We start from the raw sequence: 23,707 nt of genomic DNA on the forward strand, positions 1-23,707 counted from the left end.
AATAAAACATAGATCTACACATAACAGAAATTTCCATGTCCACAGTATGCCCTAAAATTCACTGTACAGAAGTTATTGAAGTCAGAGAGCTCACTGTTAATGTCACTTACAACCAGCCAGTAGGCATATACCGGAAGATAATGCACAACCCCAGATGAAATGTGGGGATTTACCACATGTTTAAAGTTCATATACAAATACTCTGCCAATAAATTCTTCAGATGAAAACCAGGTTCTTTCTGGGCATCAATAATTTGCCTGATCAGTATATTTTCTTTATGTAGCTTTGTAACACCTAAGTCTAGGATCAAAGGGTTTCACTGGAATAATAGATATCTTTCTGAAAGGACTAAGAAAGGTTTGTGTGTTCTTCACCACTTTTTTTTAATAACTGTTAGGTATTTGGCAGTTAGGACGCACCTACTTTTTTCAATGCAATTCTTTTCAGTGAATTGTTCTACTTTAACAACATATTGCTCCTCAAATATAGCCACAGTTGATACAGATTTTTCTGCCTTTATTATAAGTGCATTATTATACCAAAATTTATGGTAATATTCTGTGCACACCCTTCAGATGATGAACAACTAGGATTGCATTAACTGCTACAGTAATTCTATCTTGTTTATTCCTATAGCCATTTCTTTGTGCTTTGCCGTCAATAATTTTCTATCTAACGCAGACTTTCATTCAAGTTCTTTTTACAGCCATGGTGGACTATTTCATTCAAAATGTGAAAATTAGTCTGGGGTTGCCCACAACTTAAATATTCTCTTATGGTAATCAGCACTAGCCATAACTTAATTTTTCAGTTTATAGCAGGGACTTAACCCATAACTAAATAAGCATGAGCCAGATGAAAACTAGCATTATGACACAAGCAAATGGCAATACCCTTCATAATAATCAACACTCGAGTCTAATTTACCACTGAAGGACTTTGAATCAATCCTCACTGTGTGACCTTACTGTGAGAGGTCGGGACAGCCACTAAGGACATTGAACAAAATTTACAAAGAAATGTACATTGTCCTTTTTAGACGCAATGCAAGAGAGCAACTTTAAACACGCACCCATGTGTACAATAAACAGAATTAACTGGAGTACAAAAAGTTCACCTAACACAAACAAAATGACTTTTCTTTGAACCAACCAACACACCATGACAATGTGCAAGTCAAATTGACCAACACACAGCAACAACTTGAATAAATATACAGCCTTGTATCCCATACACAATTAATAGCAAACACCACAAAAATACTGAAGGCAAATACAGACCCCCACAAGGTGACAGCATAACTAAATTCACACTTGTTCAGCAAATAAACAATCAACAAGATTAAAACAATTTAATACAAAAAACAGTCGGCTAAATTGATTCTCTCTCAGATTTGGCTCTCACCAAGCACCAGTGCAGGTGATATCAAGCCACGTGACAGCTAGGGAACAGCTCAACCACACTTCCACTTCCAGGAATGTAATGCACAGTATCTAACTTTGAGCAGATTTCATTGCACTATTTAATTCACTATACGAATAGTTCAACCTACTGCTATAGAAAACCAATACAGGATTTCAATCCGACTGCAGCAATCACATCTTTATATACCACTGACAATACAAAGCATCGGTTAATAAGCTATCAAGGGCTAAACCTTGAGACATTTGCATGCACAGCAAACATACTCTCAGAAACCGCACATCACTTTGGAAATCTTGAGATGCTATCCAAAATAATTTCCCTGGATGTGGTTCCTGGGGGGCAGAGCGCGCAAATGGTTACAGAGGTAGGAATGGGTAAATGGGCAGGACTGAGTCCAAGTGCAAGAGTGGGTACAGGGGCAGTTGAAGGAAGGGTGTTATGAGGGCAGACAGGGTTAGGAATGGCGATGGCAGTAGGGCCGGACAGGATAGGATTGTGGAGAGGTTTTTGTGGGGTAGGAGGAGAGGATTGAGACGAGCAATGAAGGGGAACACGTAAATGGGGAAGAGCAAGGAGAGAGCAAAGGCAGTGGGATGAGTGAGTATTCAAATCACTAATAGTTCCCCCTTCATCTTCATCAGATCTCTATTATCATCGTGATAGTCTGGTCCCTCGCAACCTGGAATATGTGGAATTTCCCCTTCTTCCCAAAACACATTCCCTTCCCTCCCCAAAGTACGAACTATTATTTCTGAAATACAGGAATAGCTTTTTCACTTCTTAAATATGCCTACTATCAATACTGGAAATTCACCTTCATTAAGCGCACACTTCCTAACCACACTGAAGCCTAGTGATCATGTGAAGTTCTTTGTTATCAGTTAAGCTCAGTGATTTCAGTTAAGCTCAGCGATTTCACCAAAATATTTATCATCAGCAAGCAAGAATAAACAAAGCAAAACTCATCTACAATCCTTTTTACTTCATCTGACATCACTTACTGCTCTGCTGTCCTGTGTAAGTCCATACCACAATTCATTTTTACATATTTTTGGTTTACTACTCATTATTCCATCTTGTTCTCACTGATCACAGATAGGTTCCTGTTGCAATACTTCATTGGCAGTTCTGAAATGGATTGCCTGTGGCAAACTGTACTACTTGGTGTTCAGAGAGATTTTTATTTCCACTTTACTGCTCACCACTTCTGTGACTGATAGTCTTTGTCACCTATTGTTAGCAATGGCCTTACATGTGCTCACAGAACATTACAAAGACCGGAGAAATGGAATTTGAAATAGTGTACAGAAAAGCTGAGTTTACTGCTTGTAATAATACCTGAAAAGATTCATTGTAACAACAACACGGAAAAATGTTAGTTATATTTGTTATATCAATGTCCAACTCTTCATGTGCATGTATTTTATTTTGCATTGCATTTCACTTTTCTAAATTTCACCCTCCTCCTCATCCATACAGAAGCGAGCTTTCTAAGCCTGAGATTCAGCGTAAACTTTTCACTTTTTGATCGAATGAGTATAAAATGCATTTATCAAATGTATGTTGCTATGACTGCTTACTCTAATATAGGACAGATTTAAAGGCTAATGCAACTCACATTCTCCACAATGGTTCATCAGGAAATTCTACTACAAGCACATCTTCTGACTGAGGAGTTCCAATGAGGTGGTAATAGAGCTTCTGATGTTGGTTGCTAACTGTTTCTGAACCATCAGTTTTTCCCTCTTGGTCCGGATATCGCTAAATAGAAATCTTAATTTATACTTAATTTATAACAACATTTAAATGAATTAAATAATGACATTAATCTAGGATGACAACAAATAACAACAAAACTTAACTAACTACATACAGAAAATTATACGTACACCATAAAATATTCCTTTGTTATCATGAGTCCAAGTCATTGGTGAGAACTTAACTTTCTCTAACACTTCAGGGTATTCATTGCCTGGAAATACATTGCAGACATGTCACTTTACATAAAACCCTCTGGCAAAAACACATACTTCTAAATGAAAATTCAGGCAAGTATAAACATAAGTTAGGAAAAGAGTGTTACAACTGATTAAATCGGTTAACTAACTACATCAACAGATGTTAAATATGTAATTTTGTAAGTTCTTGGCACTATTCATCAGACTTCTAAGGACATGAAAATATGCATACAATATTAGGCATGGGTGCTTGCTCAACCATATATGAAAGGCTTCATTACAGTAAAACATTAGCACATCTTTCCTTCATATTTATGTAACGATAAAACCAAAATCATGAAAGTATAGGATTGCCACAAGTTTCCCCAAGTGAAAGTCCCTGATATTTCCTGGTTTCCAGACAAGTCTTATTTTTCACAGACAAATTTTGAGATCAAGGGTAAGTTAAGTTGTAAGTTGACAATCTGTCTTTGCAGCTACAGTGCAAATGAGGAATTATACATAAAACAACTTGCAAGCAGGTGGAGTTTCCTGAAGTGAGCAAAAATTCTAAGTACTAACATCAACATCTTTTGTAACTAACGGTTTTTACATGGAGAAAGCAAGCCAAATGGTATGTGTGTTTCATCAAGACTTCTAATTATGTTTTATTCCAATAAAACTAAAAACATTTGGTGACAAAAATATGCATTTCCTTGGAGTAGTAAGCAGATTTAAAATACCTTCACTTATTTCAGAAATAACCTCAGAAAAAAATAGGCCTCTTGAAAGAAGGGTATAAGGTGTGGAAGAATTGTGTAAACCAACACTGTAGGTGACCACTAATGATATTAGGTTCCACTATGTTTGTTATTGTCAGTTATTACCCAATGCATTACATCTATTATTTTACAGGTATTTTGCAATTTTTCTTTCAAGAAATAGACGAGTATATAGCGTACAAACTGCCAGTGACTAACAATTTTCTTATTGTTCACACTTTCTAACGCACAAATTACTTTTTATGTGCCAAAATGTACTGGAACAAATAAAATGACTATAAAACACCACACTGTACAACGTACTGGCGATGAGACAGTTGCAATTCCTGAAATCCATCACCCATGGCCTCTAGCCTGCTGAGGAGCACCACAGTCCTGAGTCCATGGATAAACCATGAGAATTTGGTGCATTACACCACACACAAACTGACCCAGCCTACCGGCAGAATGGTGAGACCAGATCTGATAGACAGGACCTGCACATTAGTGGGAACCGAATAGCTTTAGTTCAGCAGGCCCAATCCATTACAGATACCCGCAGAAACAGCCAGTGGGTTTGGACCATCGCAGAAATCCACTTGTGTGGCCAGCTATTCACAAGCCACATACAGCATCACAATGTGGATCAATCCAAGCAACAGATAGCTTGTTCAAATACTCTGAGAATCAATAATAATGAGGGTAGGTAGCAATTCAGCATAAAGATGATTGCCGAGCCATAGACAGGCATGTAGAAAAGACAATCACACTAACAACTAAATTTCCAGCCGTAGCTTTTGTCAGAAAATGGAAGCACACACATTCACACAATCACTCACACAACTCCTGCACACATGACTGCCATCTCTGGCCACTACATCTCCAGCCTCAGAATCAGATCCAAACAAACCACTTCTCATGCCTCCCTGCCTCTCGTTGGCAGCTGCTAGGCTAGTGGCAAGAAGTGGTGGCAGCACGAACTGCAAGCTGAGGGGAGTGGTAGGAGGGGAGAAGCAGTAGTAAAGAGGGAGTAGGGAAGCAGTGCACGTACTCAGCGGCACCCAGCCAGCAACGATTAATGACATCTCAGTGAACGAACTATTTTATCTACTGAGACAAAAAATGAGATTTTCCTTTTTTTCAAATTTTTCCTGGTATTTCCCTAATTTTCCTGACATGTTTGAAATTCCGTGACTTCCAGAACCTGTGGCAACCATGATCTAGCATCTCTTGCCTTTCTTTGGTTTACTTCCAATAGCCCACTCTCTAATTACAAAGTCATAAATGAATTCAGATCTCTGTTATACTTCTTTTAATGTCCATACAATCCACATTACGCCCCAACAAGTAAGCTTCACACCATCCTACAAGGGTATTTTTAAAAGTCTGTTAAGATAGAAAAATATTTTTAAAAAATAATATTTTTTCTACATAGTCTCTGTAGAGACAGACATACGCTTTTATCACAGAGAAAATTACGTTTTCATTACAAATTAAGGCCAAACCTTCGAAACACTGTATCATAAAGGCACACCCTTCCTCACTTTTTCACTATTTTCCCGACCAAGGCAAAGTTAGTGAATAGGACAAAGACATTAGAGGCTAAATCAAAGCCACAGAGTGGACAGGGAACTACCATGGAGCTTAACAGATGCAATTCCTCTATTGTAAAAGATGCTCCATAAGATGAACCACTATCTTCACAGAAGAGCACATTCTAGTGAAATAATCACTGGTTTTTTTCAATTAGTCATTATTTCAGACACTACATTACTTCATTAATGTGTGTTATAGCCCATGAATTAAAAAAATAAAAATAAAAAAACCATGGCACTCCATCCTCACGCTTTGTCCACTGTTTCAACTGCTATTTGAACAAGGGGAATGTTAAAATTGATACCAGTTTGATACATGGTAAAATCCTTTGACTTTATCTAAATATTGTCAGAGGATATGATATTTGGGATAGGTCTGTTGTCAAAATCAGTAAGGGAAGCAGCTGGTAGGTACACCACTTTACTAATTTCAATTTTTTTATGCAGCAACAATTATGCTATTTTAGCTGAGGCACCTACAACACTATCCATCTTTTGTACTTTCTTTCTGCTGTCTTCTATGGATGTGAGAAATTCACATAAATTTAATTCAGTTTGGTTCGGATCTTTCAAGATGTTCAAACTTCCAAATGAGAGTGGTAAATAACCACACAAAATCCATTTATTTTAGTCTTCTGAATGACGTTTTACTTTGATCACTTCAGTTTCCAACAAAAACTACATATCTCATTCATTTAGAAATTTCAATAGCAAGGTAACAAAATTCATTCTTACCACTTTATTACACTTCCCTGTGGCACTTCTAATGATACTCTTGTCTGTGACGAACAGTCACCATTGAAGGTTACATACTGGGCTACATCACTTAAGAAGTCTTAGAGCGAATTGCATACCTGGGTACCTTCATTAACAGTCTGCACCTGGGCAGATTTCGAATTTTTATTGGAAATCTGAAAATATGGAATCCAGCCCGTTACTCTTCATCCATAATTCACAGTTTATCTTGTAAGGAAAAAAGCAAACTGAGATTCGAAGGAGAATGTTTCCTGAAACTGTGCTTATTAACCTTTGCATGTCATTTGCACATTCTATTTTGAACTGAGTGTGCAACAGCTTTTGCTTCCTTCAGCATTTTCTTAATTTTGTTGTTACAGTCACAGTGAGTCTTTCCCATCCTTAACCCACTTACTACGCACGTACTTCTCCAGAGCACAATTTACAAACTGTTTAAACTTTGCCCATAATTCCTCTGTGCCCTTGATATTGAAACTAAATGATGTCTAATTCCTAAGTGAGATGCTCTTTCTAGCAGAAACGCTCTCCTTCCTTCTTGACTGATTAACTTTAGTAACCACAGTCACTATGATATCATGATCACTAATCCCCATCTCTGTATGACACTATGATATCATGATCACTAATCCCAATCTCTGTATGACATCTTCAATAAGGTCACCACCTGTTGACTCACTGCTTCTACTATTAGATGAGTTGTCTCCTTTACTGCTGAATTATTTACAAAGAATCTTTCATTCTTTTGCTTGTTTATTATTTTTCCACCTACGTTGTGTGTTACCAATCATGTTTAAAACAAAATATGCCTTGGCTCTTGGATTCTCTTTTCATATGTCCTCTTCACTGACAGTTACAGCCAAAGCTCAAACTTGGATACAGAAAGTGTAATACTTAGATTAGTCATACTTTAATAGCAATTTCTTATTCCAAGTAAGGTCTTTAACACGACCTGTTGAACCTCCCTTCAGCATGGACCTGTTAAGTTCTGTCAAGAGGACCTTTTGCTCAATATGATTGTTGCAAACATTTAAAATTTTTGCTGGTCATTAACAACCATTTTCTGTCACAACAGAAGCAAAATGACAAAGGTTTCATATCAAAAGGCAATATGATAGTTGGTATATCAGAATTTACTTAGCAAGTTAGCAAGAATATTAAACAAATGAATTCATGCAAGTGGAATTATTCCACATTGTGACTACAGAAAAGTGTTCACTGTAATTTCATTTTCTATAGACATAGAATATTTTATCCGATTATAAGATGAAGTTTTTCCCCAAATTTGTCTGTTGGTAAATACAGAGTCATCTAACATTCACAGATGAAGCTTTGGTAGTTGAGGTCACATGCAAGTTTAATCTGACAATTTCAAAACGGTGGTACGGAGAGCATATACAGCAGCTCGGCCAAGTAATAGGATGAACAGGTAGGATGGCAGCAGTGAGCAGGCAGCAAACTTTGCTGTGTTTCTAACTATGGGAATGCATCCCACGTTCCTTACTTTTTATGAGGATTTACCAAATGTAAATTGCAGTTCATCTGAATCAAAATGTGGTTGGAATTTAACTGCAGGTACAAGTGGATAGATACTCAACAACAGTATACATTTCTACAAGAGACAATCAATTCTAACAAATATATTAGCAAAGAACAGTAAATGCTGCACAACAAATTAAACACCCGTTTTTACAATAGTGCTAAAACTGCAACTGCTCGACAGCACTGTTGATTTTTAAGACTGACAACAAATAATGAACCAATTGCATGTTAGCCCAAAGTGCTGAGACTTGGGAGTAGTATACGGTGTTCATGGAAAGGAAATCTAGTATTTCACTAACTTCAAAATATGAATAAAAGAACTGAAAATATTTGACAAATAAATAAAATTTTGTGAGCAAATTTAGGAAGACTCACATATATAAATAAATATTTTTAATAAAAAAAATTTTTTGGTCAATTTACACACACACACACACACACACACACACACACAGACACAGACACAGACACAGACACAGACAGAGAGAGAGAGAGAGAGAGAGAGAGAGAGAACAATACATTAAAGTCCTATTGTATATAATCTTACCACTTTTGACATCTTTGAAATGTATTGTAATCCAGTCAGAACCACTCCTACTAAGTCCATATGCTAATGTTTCTCCATCTTCAGAAAATCGTGTTCGAGATAACGCAACTGTTCCATCTTCTGACAATGTGTTGGGGTCTAAAAACACTCTAGGTTCTGAGTGTAATGAATCTTGAACATACAGTACACTGAAACCAAAGAAAGTTCTTACCTAATTGGACATGCTGGGATTCATGTAATGGAGAGAGCACATGGCAAAAGCTTCATTATGAAAGTTATAATCACTCTGTTTCAATTAACATATTCATTGTGGTTGATTCTCATAAAAATGAGCATTACAATGACCAACAAGCATGTATGTATGTGTCTATATTACTCAGTCTGTTTATACTAATTAAAGGTGACATGGTGAACAGTATGGAAGAGAAACTTACAAACCTGCTTCATAACACTGCAAAATCAGAATACATGGCCAATAACTGTGATAAAATTAATGTTGATTAGAACCCACACTGGAAAAAATTAATCAAGTAATATCTAGAATAAGAAACCACATAATATGCAATCTAAGCCATTTACAAAATGGAGATCATTTGCATTTTCACATTACTGACAAACATCTGGATTTCTTTAGGCTATGCTTACAGATAATCCTTCAGTTTGACTTCAGTGAAATTCATGGCTTGCAGAGACCATATTTCTGAAGAGTCACAACTACCTGTGTCTTGTGCATTTCATTACTCATAAAATCTATCACATATGAAATGATAGATTGTTACTTACTGTAAGATGACATTAAGTTGCAGACAAGAACAATTAAAAGACACAAGTTTTCAACCTCATTCTTCATTGGAAAAAGAAAAGCACACACACCACTCATTCACACAAGCAAGCACAGCTCACACACACATAACTGCGAACTCCTGCAGCTTGGGCCATAATTCTAGTTTTTATTGTTCCTGTCTGCAACTTAGCATGTCATCTTTACAGTAAGCATCAATATATCTTTTCCTGCATTGTTATATTTCTGCCTGGAGTTTCCATTGTTTAACATAAAACTCAGTTGACTACAGGACCAACTGGGAATAGATATCTTGTCTGAAAGTGTACAAAAAGTAAGGAGTATGAGCAAACAAAGATATGAAAGCATCTTAATTTCAGCCAGAACTGAGGGAACCAAAATCAGATGACTGAATATATGTGGTCCAGCCATTGATGACCATTTCAACAATAGAAAGTGACTTATGATTTCCTAGGCAGGAGCAAATTGTATAATTTGATTTGTGTGCTCAAAGAGTGCAATCTGAACTTACAAAGAATGTAGACACAGGAACCATTGGTGTAACAGTTGTAAATTGTCATAGCTGTGTCAGGAAAGTACCACAACCCCAAGCACTGACAGAAAGCACTGATGCACAAATCATTATAGGCACTGAAAGTTGGCAAAGGCCAGAGATAAGCTCAGCCAAAATTTTTGTGAAGTACCTAACTGTGATCCTGAAGCATAGGCTAAACACAGTTGGTAGAAGCATGTTTGTTGCTGTTAGCAGTAGATTAACAATGAAAGTTTAGACCAGTTGTGGTTCGAATTGAAAGAAAGAAATAGTGTGGGCAGCAATTGAGAGATTTATACTAAATAAATTAACAAGCAATGGAACTGGTCCTCCTTGGTACACAAAACAGGTCAGAGCACTGATGCGGAAACAACGAAAAAAACATGCCAAATTTAATTGGACAAAATCTCTAAGATCAGTGATCTTTTACAGAAGCTCAAAATTTAGCACGCACTTCAATGCGAGATGTTTACAACAGTTTCCACAACGAAACTATCTCAAAACCTGTCAGAAAATCCGAAGAGATTATAGTTGTATATGAAGACACAACAATGCCTTCTCTGCATAATAGCAATGGAAATACTGTCAACGACAGAGCTGCTACAGCAGAGTTACGAAACACAGTCTTCCGAAATTCCTTCACCAATACAAACTAAATATTCCAGAACTCTAATCAAGAAACATAAGTAATGTAGAAATAGATACCCTCTGAGTAGTGAAGCAACTTCAATCGCTTTAACAGCTGTACAGCAGTTACTTTTCTTTCAGAGTATGCTGATAGAATAGTTCCATTTGTAAGAATCATATACAACCGTTCGCTCTATGAAAGATCTCTACTCAAACACTGGAAAGTTGCACAGGTCATACCAATATTCAAGAAAGGTGGTAGGGGTACTCCACTGAACTACAGGACCATATCATTAACATATATATGTAACAGGATTCTGGAACATATATTGTGTTCGAATATTATGAATTGCCTTGAAGACAATGGTCTACTCACACACAGTCAACATGGATTTAAAAAACACTGTTCTTGTTATTCACAACAAGCTCTTGACTCGCATGAAGTGTTGAGTGTTACAGACAAGGGATTTCAAATTGATTCTGTATTTCTAGATTTCCAGAAGACTTTTGACATTGTGCCAAACAAGTAGCTTTTAGTGAAATTGTGTGCTTATGGAATATCAACTCAGTTATTCAAGTGGATTCGTGATTTCCTGTCAGAAAGCTCACAGTTCGTAGTAACTGATGGAAAGCCACCGTGTAGAACAGAAGTGATTTCCGGCATTCCCAAGGTAGTGTTATACGTCTTTTGCTGCTTCTTATCTATACAAACAATTTAGGAGACAAGGTTGTTTGCAGATGATGCTGTCATTTATTGACTAGATAAAGTAGAGGCATATTGTCCAATGGCGTAATCATCCTGCATGATAATGCCTGCCCACACATGGCCTATGAGGTGAATACGACATTGCAGCAGTTTCGGTGGGAAATTGCTGAAACATCCATTACACAGTCCCGAACTTTCACCATTTGACTTTCACATATCTGGACCTGTAAAACTATTCACGGGCGTCGATTCGCAACGTACGACAAAGTGTGAGACTGGGTCCAGGCCTGGATCCGACAGCAGCCTACTAGTTTCTTCGAGGAAGGAATCGACCAGCTAGTGTTGCAATGAGATAAATGTGCCCACAGTTTTGGCAACTATTTTTGAGTATGTGTACTGTGCATAACTACATTTCTGAGTTAATAAAATCATTACTGTTACTTTACACTAGTGACCAGGTTTCATTTGAATGCCCCCTATAAATGGGGAACAATAGGAAAGTCTTCATTGAATTCACTGTGGTTAGTGTCATGGAGTCTCAGATTACAGGCTCTCAAATGCAACGTCATCTGACATAGAAGTTAGATTTATTTACTATTTCTTTTTACAAAAATGGTTTCGAGTCGGTTTCTTTAACAGTGCAATGGGTATAGCAGCCTGAAGTTGCGATACAGTGGAAACTATGTTTGATATAATAAGTTATCTTGTGTAATTTATGTATCATCAAGATAAAATTGCACAACAGGGACTAACTGAATAATGAAGTCTGTGGTTTTTCTAAATCCTTTCAGTCAAATTGATCCTTCAGTAATGCCACAGCTGCCTAATTGTTAAAAAGAAATATTTATGTATGTATATTTGAGCTATTTATTTTCATTGTGCATTGTTTGACTGTATGAACGAATCAATAAATAAATGGAAACACTTTCCTCCTCCTCCTCCTCCTCCTTCTTCTTCTTCTTCTTCTTCATAAAACACACTATTCCCCTCTTAACAGCAATATCACTTACACATGCTAGCTAATACTGGCAATATTCACAATTTTACTTTGACAATGTTTTGGAAAGAGTAAGAATCACATTACTCATTACAAGAGTGACTGGCTGGTTACTAATTTCTGTGTATTATGTTATCAAGGAGAGAAGAGGCTTGCACGTGTACAGCATTAACGAGTCAACACTAAATTGCTGCAATAGCCGCATATAGCTTACAAACTGTTTTGACCACGTCCGACCTATGTGAAATAAAAGACATAAGTATGCCATGGAAATGCATAATGTGAACAATATCATTTTAAGGATAAGTAAACTGTGTACATGAGACTGCACAATGATATGGAGGTATATTTTGTTGGAGGAGAATTTGCCTGTTGTCCATAATCACTACAACAGGATTTAGTTAGTTAAAACACTTTTGAATCCAGAAAAACATTGCACTCAGACACCAGAATAAAATACAACTGAGATCCAAACAGAAGTTACATTCACAAAACTGAGAAAAGCAAATACTGTTGCTCAGTATTCATTGTGTGTGATGATCAAATCGAGGATGAACAGAAGACAGATTTTTTATTTTCACAAAGTGTCTTAATATTATGATGCAACTGAAATACATGCCAACAAATCACCTAAAAGCCACTGCCAATTGTCAAATATAATGTGTGTATGTATAGGAAATATAGGCAGATAATTGAATGAAAGAGGATCCACTGGCAAGGAAAGTACGGAATGCTCACAAAAGATTGTGCAAAGGGATTGTGCAATGTGTTTTCCAACTGTTGCAGCTGCATCTGCTGGTTGTTGCGATACGTAGTTCTCAGACACTAATACTTTGGATGTGCTCTAGACTGTGCGACAATGTACTAGTGTCACATTGAGTTTTCTTGTCATGTTTAATCGCTTCAAATATAGTTGCTTGATGGTGTTATTGCAATTGCGCTGAGTTCAGGGATTTCCCTGCCCATATGTTGTTGGGCCCAGTCCTCAGGCAGAACACCATGCACATGCCTTCTATACTCTGTGACAGTATTCTGGGGTTTTATTTCGAATTTCCTGTCTAATTTCCATTAGTTAGGGTATACATGAAGGTTCGACTAGTGTTTATTGTGTTCAACTAGACAGAAACAGATATCATATATGTAGAATGTCAGCCTTAATTCATACAAAAATTCCCACCGTGTTCCCAATGATTCGACAATACACAGGTCAGTGAAGAAATTTCAAGAGACTAGATCTGTGTTACACAAATAAAGGCTGGAATTGTCAGGGTACATAAATTCTCCGAACAATCGACATTGTAGCTCCGAAAATCCTCATGAATTAATCAACGACCTCTGCACAATGTGAAATTAGGGGTGTGGTATACAATTAGTGCAACACAAATTATTGGAGCAATCTTTTCCCATGAAACATTACAATCTCTGACAGGTATGTTAACAATATGCTGCATCTTTTTTTGAGAACACCTAACGAAAAGGTTTTGTGTTCTTTCATGCAGGGCCGCGCAAGACCACACCTTGCCAATAATTCTATGACAGCAATACAAAGTGTTTTTGATGATAGGATAGTTGACTGGTCTCCTTGTTCTCCAGCTCTAAATCGGAGAGATTTTTATCTTTAGGGAATTTTAAAAGAAGAGATGTGTGCAACCAATCCCCACATGCTTGGAGAATTGGAAGACTGTTCCGCTAGTCATTTCCCAGAGTTCGGCATCGAAAATTCACCGAGTGTTTGCTAACGTGTTCAGGAGAGGTCAGGCTGCTCTTACCACAGAGGGATATCATTTTGAGCACCTACTGTAAGTAAAGGTAAGATTAAGTAAATCAGATGGCAACATTGCTTATGATTAACTCAGATGAAGTGTGCGTTCGCAGCTGACTACCAGCAGATTAGTGTCAAGAGTCTGACACAGCAGCAGCCCGCAGCCGTGCCATGCGACACTCGGGCTCCTCCAAGGTGCCTTTTGTGAGACACCCTGTACTTTTTCATACAATTGGCATGTTAGTTTTCAGCTTATCCTTATTTATAAAACAAATATTTAGGAAGTAAAATAGTGTTTATGAATACAGAATGAAGATAGAAATGAGACTATTTACACGATTGGAGATTTCAAAGAAGGTGAAAATAAGGTCTCATGAAGAAACAAATTGTGCAAATGACTGTTTTTCCTGTATTGCAGAGAAGCTGCAACAAAATATTTCCCTAAGGTTAGGTTCCAATGTAACATGCATTAATGCACGCTAATGCTCAACTGAATTTCAAAACAGATCACATGAGGAATGGCAGAGTGCATAGTGCATTAGCCTCTATAGTCACACTCTTGCACTCATTTTCAGTGGGGTACCAAGTGGACATGTGAGAAGTTTTAATTTTGTGACAGTATTTTAAGAAAGCAGAAACTCGCACATTGGGTTCATCCAAATTTAATTATGTTGTGTCCACAACTGAAAGACAAATAATCTAAATTCCGTAATTCACAGCTTGCTCGTCCTCAGCCAAGATTATGATGAAGTAGATCATAATAAGATCACATATTGCATTTCATTTCATTTCACCAACAGAAAAGCGAGTAATTATTTAGTTTTATCAATGCAAAACAGCCGGGGAAACAAGTGAAGTTGGGAATAATTGCTGGGAGCAATGAAAGATAACTTCCTTTGTGCTACATCCGACTCACTGTTTAGAGCCATAACCAGGAGGATATTATTGTGTGAGCCAATTGCTTCTGTGCAAATAATCCAAGGTTAATAGACAGCTGGAGTCACTGCACAGTGCTGTTACACCGTATGTATCTTAGCTGTGAACCAGTTATTTACAAGGATTCTCTTTATTTCACTTTATTTCATTCACCAAAGATAAGCAAAATAATTTGTCTTCATCTGTATCATCACATTCTTTCTTTGGTAATCTGGTAAACTGAAGACGCGTCTGTTCTATATTCCTCTCTAGAACTTTAACAACTTTGTTATCAATGCCACTGTGTTTGAATTTCCTTATAATTTGGAAAACTGGTGGTACGAGAGATGCCACTTTTTAAGAAAGCCAATTAGTATGTGCTAGGTAGTGCAAGCAGAAGGTCAGGCTCAGAGGTGCGGCAGGGGAGGGGGGGGGGGGGGGGTGGAAGAGGAGGGAAGGAATGCGTGTGTGGTTGTTGGTTGTGGCAGATGGTATGACGAGTCACTAAATCAGACATTACTTGAGCACCAACACACAACTGAAACAAATTCAGTATATCCAAAGAGTGGTACATACAGAGCCTGTTTTGAAGGGTGCAGTGAACAGGGCGATGCTTTCAAGTGCTCCTCCCTAAGCTTTTCAGCAATTCTTGGTTTATTAACAGTGTCATGGTACAGTCATCACGCATTTTGCAGTACCAGAAATCATTTCATTGTTTATTTCAAAATCTTTCCAACATATTTCCTTGATACACACTTAGTATGCAGCAGAAGAGGATTGGTTGGTTTAGAAGAGGGGGGAAGGGGCCAAACAGCTAGCTCATTGGTCTCTTGTTCTGAATAAAACAATGCCACAAGAATAATAAAACAACCAAGACTGACAACAAAAAATGGAGAGAAAGGAAAAACCACAAGAACAACGGAAGAGCAAGAAGTAATTAAATCAAAAGCAAGGGGAGAAGAAAACCACAGAAACGCAAGAAACAGGTGGAAGAGACTAAAACAACAAAACCGATTACCATGGCTGGCTGAACATGAGAATAAAAAGAAGCCAGCCACTCTGCAACACATTAAAACCTCCACCCTAAAAGCACTAGTGTGGAGGACACAGGGGGACAAAGGACATGCATTAAAATTTAGATCAAATGAAATGTCAAACTAAATCAGTCGATGAGACGTTGTCAGATAAAATTAGCGGCAACGAGTCTGGTAACCGAAGATTTCATCGCACGGCAGTCAAAGTGGGACAGTGCACCAGAATACGGGCCACTGTCAACTGGGCACCGCATCAACACTGAGGAGGGTTTTCACGGCGCAGGAGGTAGCCATGGGTCGCCCAAGCGTGGCCAATGTGGAGCCAGCAGAGAACCAGAGTCCCTGTGAGAAGCCCACATGGAGGACTGCCACACATTCAGTCTCCTTAAGGGTACGTAGTTTGTTATGCGTACTGAGACTATGCCATTCCGTCTCCCAAAGCCGAAAAAACCTAGCGATGTAAAAAAGAACACAGGTCAGTTATTGGAATGCCAACCTCCATTACTGGCTTCCGTGTAGCCCGTTTGGCTAGCCTGTTGGCAAGTTCGTTGCCTGGGAATCCGACATGTCCTGGAGTCCACACAAACACCACTGAACAACCGGATCGTTCCAGGGCATAGATGGAATCCTGCATGGACGCTACCAAAGGATGATGAGGGTAGCACTGGTTGATAGCTTGTAGGCTGCTCAAGGAGTCAGTACACAGAAGGAACGACTCCCTAGTGCATGAACAGATGTGCTCAAGAGCACGAGATATAGCCACCAGCTCTGCAGTGAAAACACTGCAGCCATCGGGCAAGGAATGTTGTTCAATATGTCCTCCATGGACATACGCGAAGCCGACGTGACCAGCAACCATTGAGCCGTCGGCATAAATCACTTCATGGCCACGGTACATGTCAAGAATCAAGATGAAGTGACTGCTGAGAGCCATTGGGTGAACTGAGTCCTTTGGGCCAAGTGAAAGGTCCACACCAAGCTGCGGCCTAGATGTACACTATGTAGGTGTACGCGATTGGACCTCGAATATAGGTGGTGAAGGCAAGGACTCCAGTTCGGACAGAAGGGATCTGACGCAAAATGCAATTTGAAGCCCTGACCTGGGCTGCTGATGCAGGAGATGAAGTGCTGTGGGTTGGAAAAGGAGACAGTAATTTGGACGTGCAGACCTACGAATGTGTGTAATTTAACTAGCAAGCAGTTGTGCACGCCTGACCTGCAATAGAGGAACTCCAGCCTCCGCAAGGACGCTGGTCACCAGACTCGTCCTAAAAGTTCCCATCATTAGTTGAACGCCACAGTGGTGCACAGGGTGAAGTAAACGCAACACTGAGTGCACTGCCTAACCATAAACCAGATTCCCATAGTCAAGGCAGTATTGGACAAGGGCTCTGTATAACTGCAGCAGAGTAGAGCGATCTGCACCCCAGTTGGCGTTGCTCAGGCAGCAGAGGGCATTGAGGTGCTGCCAGCACTTCTGCTTAAACCGACAAAGGTGAGGAAGCCAAGTCAATCAGGCATCGAAAGCCCGTCCTAAAAATCGACATGCCTCCATTACAGTGAGGGGGTCATCAGTAAAGTTTCAGTTCCGGACAAATGGTATGACCCCGAAAGAAGTGCATAACACACGACTTTGCGGACAAGAACTGAAAGCCGTGGGCTAGAGCCCATGACTGCGCCTTGTGGATGGCTCCCTGTAGGCACCACTCAGTAACACCAGTACTAGTGGAGCAGTGTGAAATGCAGGGGTGGGGGGGAAGGTGGGGGACCACCCTAAACAAGGGATCGCGTTTTCCGCAACATAAATGATCGTTGGAATTACCTGCTCAACCACCACATCGATGTTACCACGTGGGTGAGGCACAATGGTGACAGCAGAGGTGAAAGTTTCCCAGTCTGCCTTGTTTAAAGCCCATTTGTGCAGGTGTCCATGGGCCTGATGCTGGGCAGTGACAGGAAGATGGGGAAGTGGTCACTACCACACAGGTCATCATGTGCTCTCCAGTGCATAGATGGCAGAAGGCCAGGACTGCAAACTGAGAGATCAAAGGCTGAATATGTGCCATGTGGCACACAGAAATGTGTGGCAGCCCCAGTAATTAAGAGGCAGTGACAGTAAATTTTCGACATGTCTGCCTTGGCCGGTAAGAATTGTTCCACGCCACAAGGGGTTATGGGCATTAAAATCTCCCAAAAGTAAGAGAGTTGATCAATCAGTACAGCCAATGCCTTCAGGGGTACTGCACCATCTGGAGGAAGATATACGTTGCAGACAGTTTTTTCTGTGCTGCCCTTATCCTGACAGCCACAGCTTCAAGAGGGGTTTCAAGGTGCACAGGTTTACTACATACCGAGTTCAGGACATAGACACAAACTCCACCTGACACTATTATAGTTGCTACAGTTCCTGTAATATCCGTTATAGCCACAGAGGGCAGGGTCCGCATTGCTGGGAACCAAGTTTCTTTGAGGGCAATGCAGAAAGCAGGTGTATAGCTTAACAGCCACCATAACTCAGCCAGGTGGTGGAAAAAAACCACCACAATTCCACCGGAAGATGACATTAACATGAAGCTGGGAAGGCATGAAGCACACAAGCAGGCAGGTTATGCCTAAGGTCACCTGCTGTATACAGCTAAGTATTTGTAGCCACTTCTATGGTGGATGAGTCATCAGTGAAATCCAGGTCTGCAGCGGATGCTAAGATCTCCACTGCATCCTCAGATGCAGAATTGATAGGGAGTGGTAGTGTTGCAGCCACCAGAAGGTCACGTTTCTTAGCAGATTTCTTCTTAGTTTGCTTGCCCTCTCACTTCCCTTTAGGGGCTTGCTGGGAAAATTTATCCGAAGCAGCTTCCGGCACTGAGGAAGACTGAAGCTCTGTCCAGCAGCTTTTGGCTCCTTGAGCCACTGGCGAGTGTCTGCTGTGACATTAGTGGATACCTTGGAAGAGAGGGTCCCAAGGGACCCCTTCCACACAAGAGGAACCGGAGAAGGCCGTTGCTTCTCCGGCAGGGGAGAGTATGTCGACATCAACCCGAATGGGGTGTAATCTTTCAAATTTAGCCTCTGTGTAAGTCAACCTGTCCAGGGTCTTGTACTCCATAATGTTCCGCTCTTTTGGAGTAGTGGGCAGTCTGGCAAGCAGGGGGAGTGGTGCTCTCCACAGCTGATGCAAGTGGGAGGTGGCACACATGGAGTATCTGGGTGCAGCGGTCGTCCACAGTCTTGATATGTGGTGCTGGAAGTGCAGTAGGAAAACATGTGCCCGAACTTCCAGCACTTAACGCACCACATAGGGGGGAGGGACGTATGGTTTAATGTCACAGTGGTAAACCATGACCTCAACCTTTTCAGGCAATGAATCACCCTTAAAGGCCAAGAAAAAGGAACCAGTAGCAACCCTGTTGTCTATAAGTCCCTTGTAAACGCGCTGGGTGAAATGTACACCCCACTGTTCTAAATTGGCGTGGAGCTAGTCATCAGACTGCAAGAGGAGGTAATGATGGAAAATAATTTCCTGGACCATGTTGAAGCATTTATGGGAAGTGGCGGAAACAGGAATATCACCCAGCTTGTCACAGGCAAGTAACACATGAGACTGGGCTGGGAATGCTGTCTAAATCAAGACTGCACCGTTTCGCACCTTGGACAGCACCGTCACTTCTCCAAACTTATCCTCAAGGTGTTCAACGAAAATTGAGGCGAACATGGCTCTCACCATTCTGTAGCTCCTATATGTTCCTCCCATGGTGTAGTGAGGCAGAGAAACAATTTAGGGTCATACCTGTTGGCATTTTATTCTATCTTGCCCTTCTTAGAGACTGCCAGTGCTGTATGGTCACCAGCAAGAGATTACAGTCTGCCCCATTACAGGCCATCCACCCTGATGCCACCCACTCCAATCAGGGGCTCTCTCCACGGGAGCCACTCAGCCACAGCAATGGCCAACTGGCATGATGGCCATTGCTAGGAGTCCTGATGCCCCAGGAACACAGGCATCTACTCCTTGGTATGCATGGGGAGTTTACAGCTTAGGCATCAGCAGTGCGATCCCTATGTTGTCAGGGGCTACCACCAACTGGGTACATGACGGCCCCACCACAACGGACTGGCTACCGTGGGTGCAGAGAAATTCAATATTGTCATGGGGGCAAAAGAAGGCAGGGGACAACGGAAGAAGATAACATAGCCCGGAAAGTGTCCTCGCCCAAATAGTTGAATCGCAGGTGGAAATGCGAAGCCATGACAAGAGATTCTGGAGATCGAATCTAAGGGCACTCATGCACCCACATAAGGTGTCCTTCCCCATATGGCCTGCAGTTGGGAAGAATTTTGAAAGTGGCAGGTTAAACCATAGAATGGGACCTGAACTACTAGGGCTGAAAAGTGAGGCACTCCTTTTAGTCACCTCTTACAACAGGCAGGAATAACTTGGGCCTATTCTAACCCCTGGACCTGTAGGGGGGGAGGGGGGGGGGGAGACCAGAAGAGGATTCGGTGTTAATTTGTTTACAATAAATGCTTGCTAATGTCATACACATACAGAGCTCGACTCCAATCTGTCGTCACAACAAACCAGGCAGCAGCACAGCAGCTCACCATCACATGACTAACAAAAAAAACTGCACGAGATATACCACTTCATACCTGGTTATACTTTACGTCGAGTGAAGACATACACCGTATAAGGTACTTTATGTAATTAAAATTTCACAAGGGGGCAGAAAAGGTCAAGTACACAAACATTTTACAAAAAAATGTGAAAAGAAATAAAAGAAATACCACTGAGAATGCAAATTGTAAAGAATGATTCTCTCTCATGTATCCTTTTGAGCACTTTATCAAAAAAGAATGTAGGAGGAAACACTCAATTATTATGATTGATTCATAGTAGTTGGCATCTCTATGGCACCAGCAGATTATTAGCCTTCGGACTAATACTTCCTACTGTCTCAGCTTCACCTACATCAGCATTCTAATTACTATGTATTTCTTTAGCTGGTATGAAAGTCATTAGGAACAGCTGTATGTTAAAGAGAATGTAACTGCTCTTGTACAAACCTGACCCAGATTTCCTTTCTTCACCACCCAAATGAAATTATCTTTCTACTCTGCCAGTATCTAAGCACCTGTCAAGAGTGCATGGTAATATACATTATTCATTGGACATCTTGCATCTAGATATTCAATGGAAGTGCAACACTATTCATATGAAATTCAAAACTTAACTATGTATTGTATAATACATCAAGTATGGGGAGTTATTTGCATGAAATAAGACAATATGATGCCAACATCAGATGAAGAAATGTATTCTGAAATATATCCAAGACTTTGCCAGTATGCAAAGTTTCCTCACTGTATCACTGTTCTCAATCATGAAGTATCAGAATCCAAAACCCAGAACATCTAGGTTCCTTATACTTCAAACAAACATTTTTCTCTAGTACTGTTGGCACTATGTTACTCTAATGTCTTACCTGGTTAGAGACTGGCACTTATGGGAACCAATAGTGACTCAGAAATTTCCAAAATTCACTAAAAAATCTTTGGATGCACCGAATCAAAGTTCTTTGTAAGAAAAACACAAAATGGCACTTCCTTATATGATTAAGCATTTGGACTGTTGGGAAATTTAATGAGATCCTATGGCAGAAAGCAGTTGACTTACGAAAAAACATTATCAGTGGACTTTATCATGTTGGTATGTTGAGGGTACTTTTGTTATAGGGTATAATAAGTGGAAAATACTGTATCACCATTAGGTGTCAGTGTGGATTGTCTGAAACAAATTGAGGAGTTTACAGTGCTTCACAATCATATTTAATTGAGAGATAGCTTTAAAATGCAAACACCTTATAAGGGAGTCTTTCATGTATAAATGATAGCCACAATAGAAGACCCACTTTGTCTGCAGATAAGGTTCATGCTAAATTATCAACTACTTTGTTAATGAAGGTCAACTTTAACATTTAGATCATACAATACGAACAATACTGTGCTTGTTAATAAGAAAAATTTTCTTACATACATTCTTCCCCCCCTCCCCCTTTGGGTAGCTCAGTTTGTAGAGCACTTGCCTGCATAAGGTAAAGGTCCCAAGTCCAAGTCTCAGTGCAGCACAGTTTCAATCTGCCAGGAACTTTCAACATACAGTTTCTCAGTGAAATATGAAATGACAATTTTTGTTTTTCAATTTTATATCAATCTAAAATAAAATTTAGTAAACATTACTCAGACACACATATATATCTAATCCGAATTCATTTACGGAGCAGAAGGAGTTAACAAGAACATAAAAATTTTTTGGGTCCTCTTAATTCACTTTGAATTCTATAAGTATTATTTATGGCAACATAATTTGTACCTTTCTGTGCGTAAGTAAGGTTAAGCTGTGGACAGTGAAGAATTCTTAGTGTTAAATTTATTAATGTTATTGTTACTTTCAAAATGTCCTTGATTCTTCAGGAAGATATATGTACACTATCAAATTGAAGTGATTAATAGAACACAATTATAAACATATTCTGGATGTAGTTCTTTCTGAACCCCACTGCATTTAAAATAATTTTTCACCACCGCTTCAGCCACAATGAGTACCGAGTTGAGACACAAGGGAGAATCTGGTCAACACCTAAAGCTGTTACGATCTGTTCTGTGCAGAACCATGTAACCTTGACAATATTTACTGAGATAAGGGCAAAAGGTTTTAAAAATAAATAAGAAAAGTTTTAAAACATAACCAATAATTACAAAGTGACAATCAGTGATGACTATACTTTATTATTCTTTTGGAGAAATAATAATTATTGTACCCTATAAAACCACACACCTTATAATGCATTTATATATCTAACTATTTATAATAAGCCAAATTAGTGTTCATTACCTCTGATTCTGCAGTCCAGTATTCATATAGAAGAAATATCTCTCTCCATGTCTATACGGGCATGAGTACTTTGGATAGTTCCATAGTTCTGTAAGTCTTGAGTTTATGTCTGATCTCACTGGGCAACTATCGAGATAGGGTCTTGTAACAGCATTTTGTTCATCAACAAATTTAGCTGTTTCAGATGAATCTGGGTCCTCAAGCCATCGGTAAGGATCACTTATCTACAAAACAAATTCTAAAGATATTAACTATATAGTAGTAAGAACTTGCAACAGTTTATTCTTTCATGAGACAGTGGCATACTGTATACACTGCAGTAAAAATCCCAAACTATGTTTCATAACACATTTTAACTTCCTTTCTTTCTTACTGCTGTTCTCCTGAAAGTATTCTGATACATACTGGAACATCAGCAATAGCATACACAATTAAAAGATGCTAAGAAATAGGAATTATAACTATGTATTTACTATTTTTTTCAGAAGCTTTTACCCCAAAGGTAATGAAACATTATCTGGTCTTTACATCATTATGAAAATATGTTGCAAGAATGCAAAATGAGATGAATTGGTCATAGTTGCACTCACATTTTAATGCTATTATACACCTAAAGGCTTGAGCATGCAGAATGTGGTCTGATGGCCATTGCCGCCAAGCTGCATCACTGAAATGACCTCACTATTACGTGCATCACAAAAAGGATAGATATAATACGACGACCACCGACCTGCTGCTATCATGAGTTGCACGTTGTCTCTCAATAAAGATCAATCACTGCTGTTCATTCTCCTCTTGTGATTTTATGGAAACTATTTGGTGCAAAAAAAAAAAAAAAAAAAATACTCTCACTGCAAACTTTTTGTTATCTATCTTTCA

The 23,707-nt window shown here is 39.4% G+C and overlaps 1 protein-coding gene across 3 annotated transcripts in view; it reads right to left on the reverse strand.

The window, feature by feature from the left end:
* The window catches only part of LOC126473001 (prolyl endopeptidase), a 104,995-nt gene that overhangs the window by 49,936 nt on the left and 31,352 nt on the right, over positions 1 to 23,707 (reverse strand). For all 3 annotated transcript variants that reach the window (XM_050099976.1, XM_050099975.1, XM_050099974.1), the window contains exons 3-6: positions 22,829 to 23,052; positions 8,562 to 8,749; positions 3,316 to 3,398; positions 3,045 to 3,187 (exon numbers count right to left, since the gene is read on the reverse strand). In XM_050099976.1, coding sequence (XP_049955933.1) covers positions 3,045 to 3,187; positions 3,316 to 3,398; positions 8,562 to 8,749; positions 22,829 to 23,052 — 638 coding nt within the window. The remainder of the gene's footprint in view (positions 1 to 3,044; positions 3,188 to 3,315; positions 3,399 to 8,561; positions 8,750 to 22,828; positions 23,053 to 23,707) is intronic.

This window comes from Schistocerca serialis, chromosome 1, assembly GCF_023864345.2.
Source record: "Schistocerca serialis cubense isolate TAMUIC-IGC-003099 chromosome 1, iqSchSeri2.2, whole genome shotgun sequence".
NCBI classification, from domain to species: Eukaryota; Metazoa; Arthropoda; class Insecta; order Orthoptera; family Acrididae; genus Schistocerca; species Schistocerca serialis.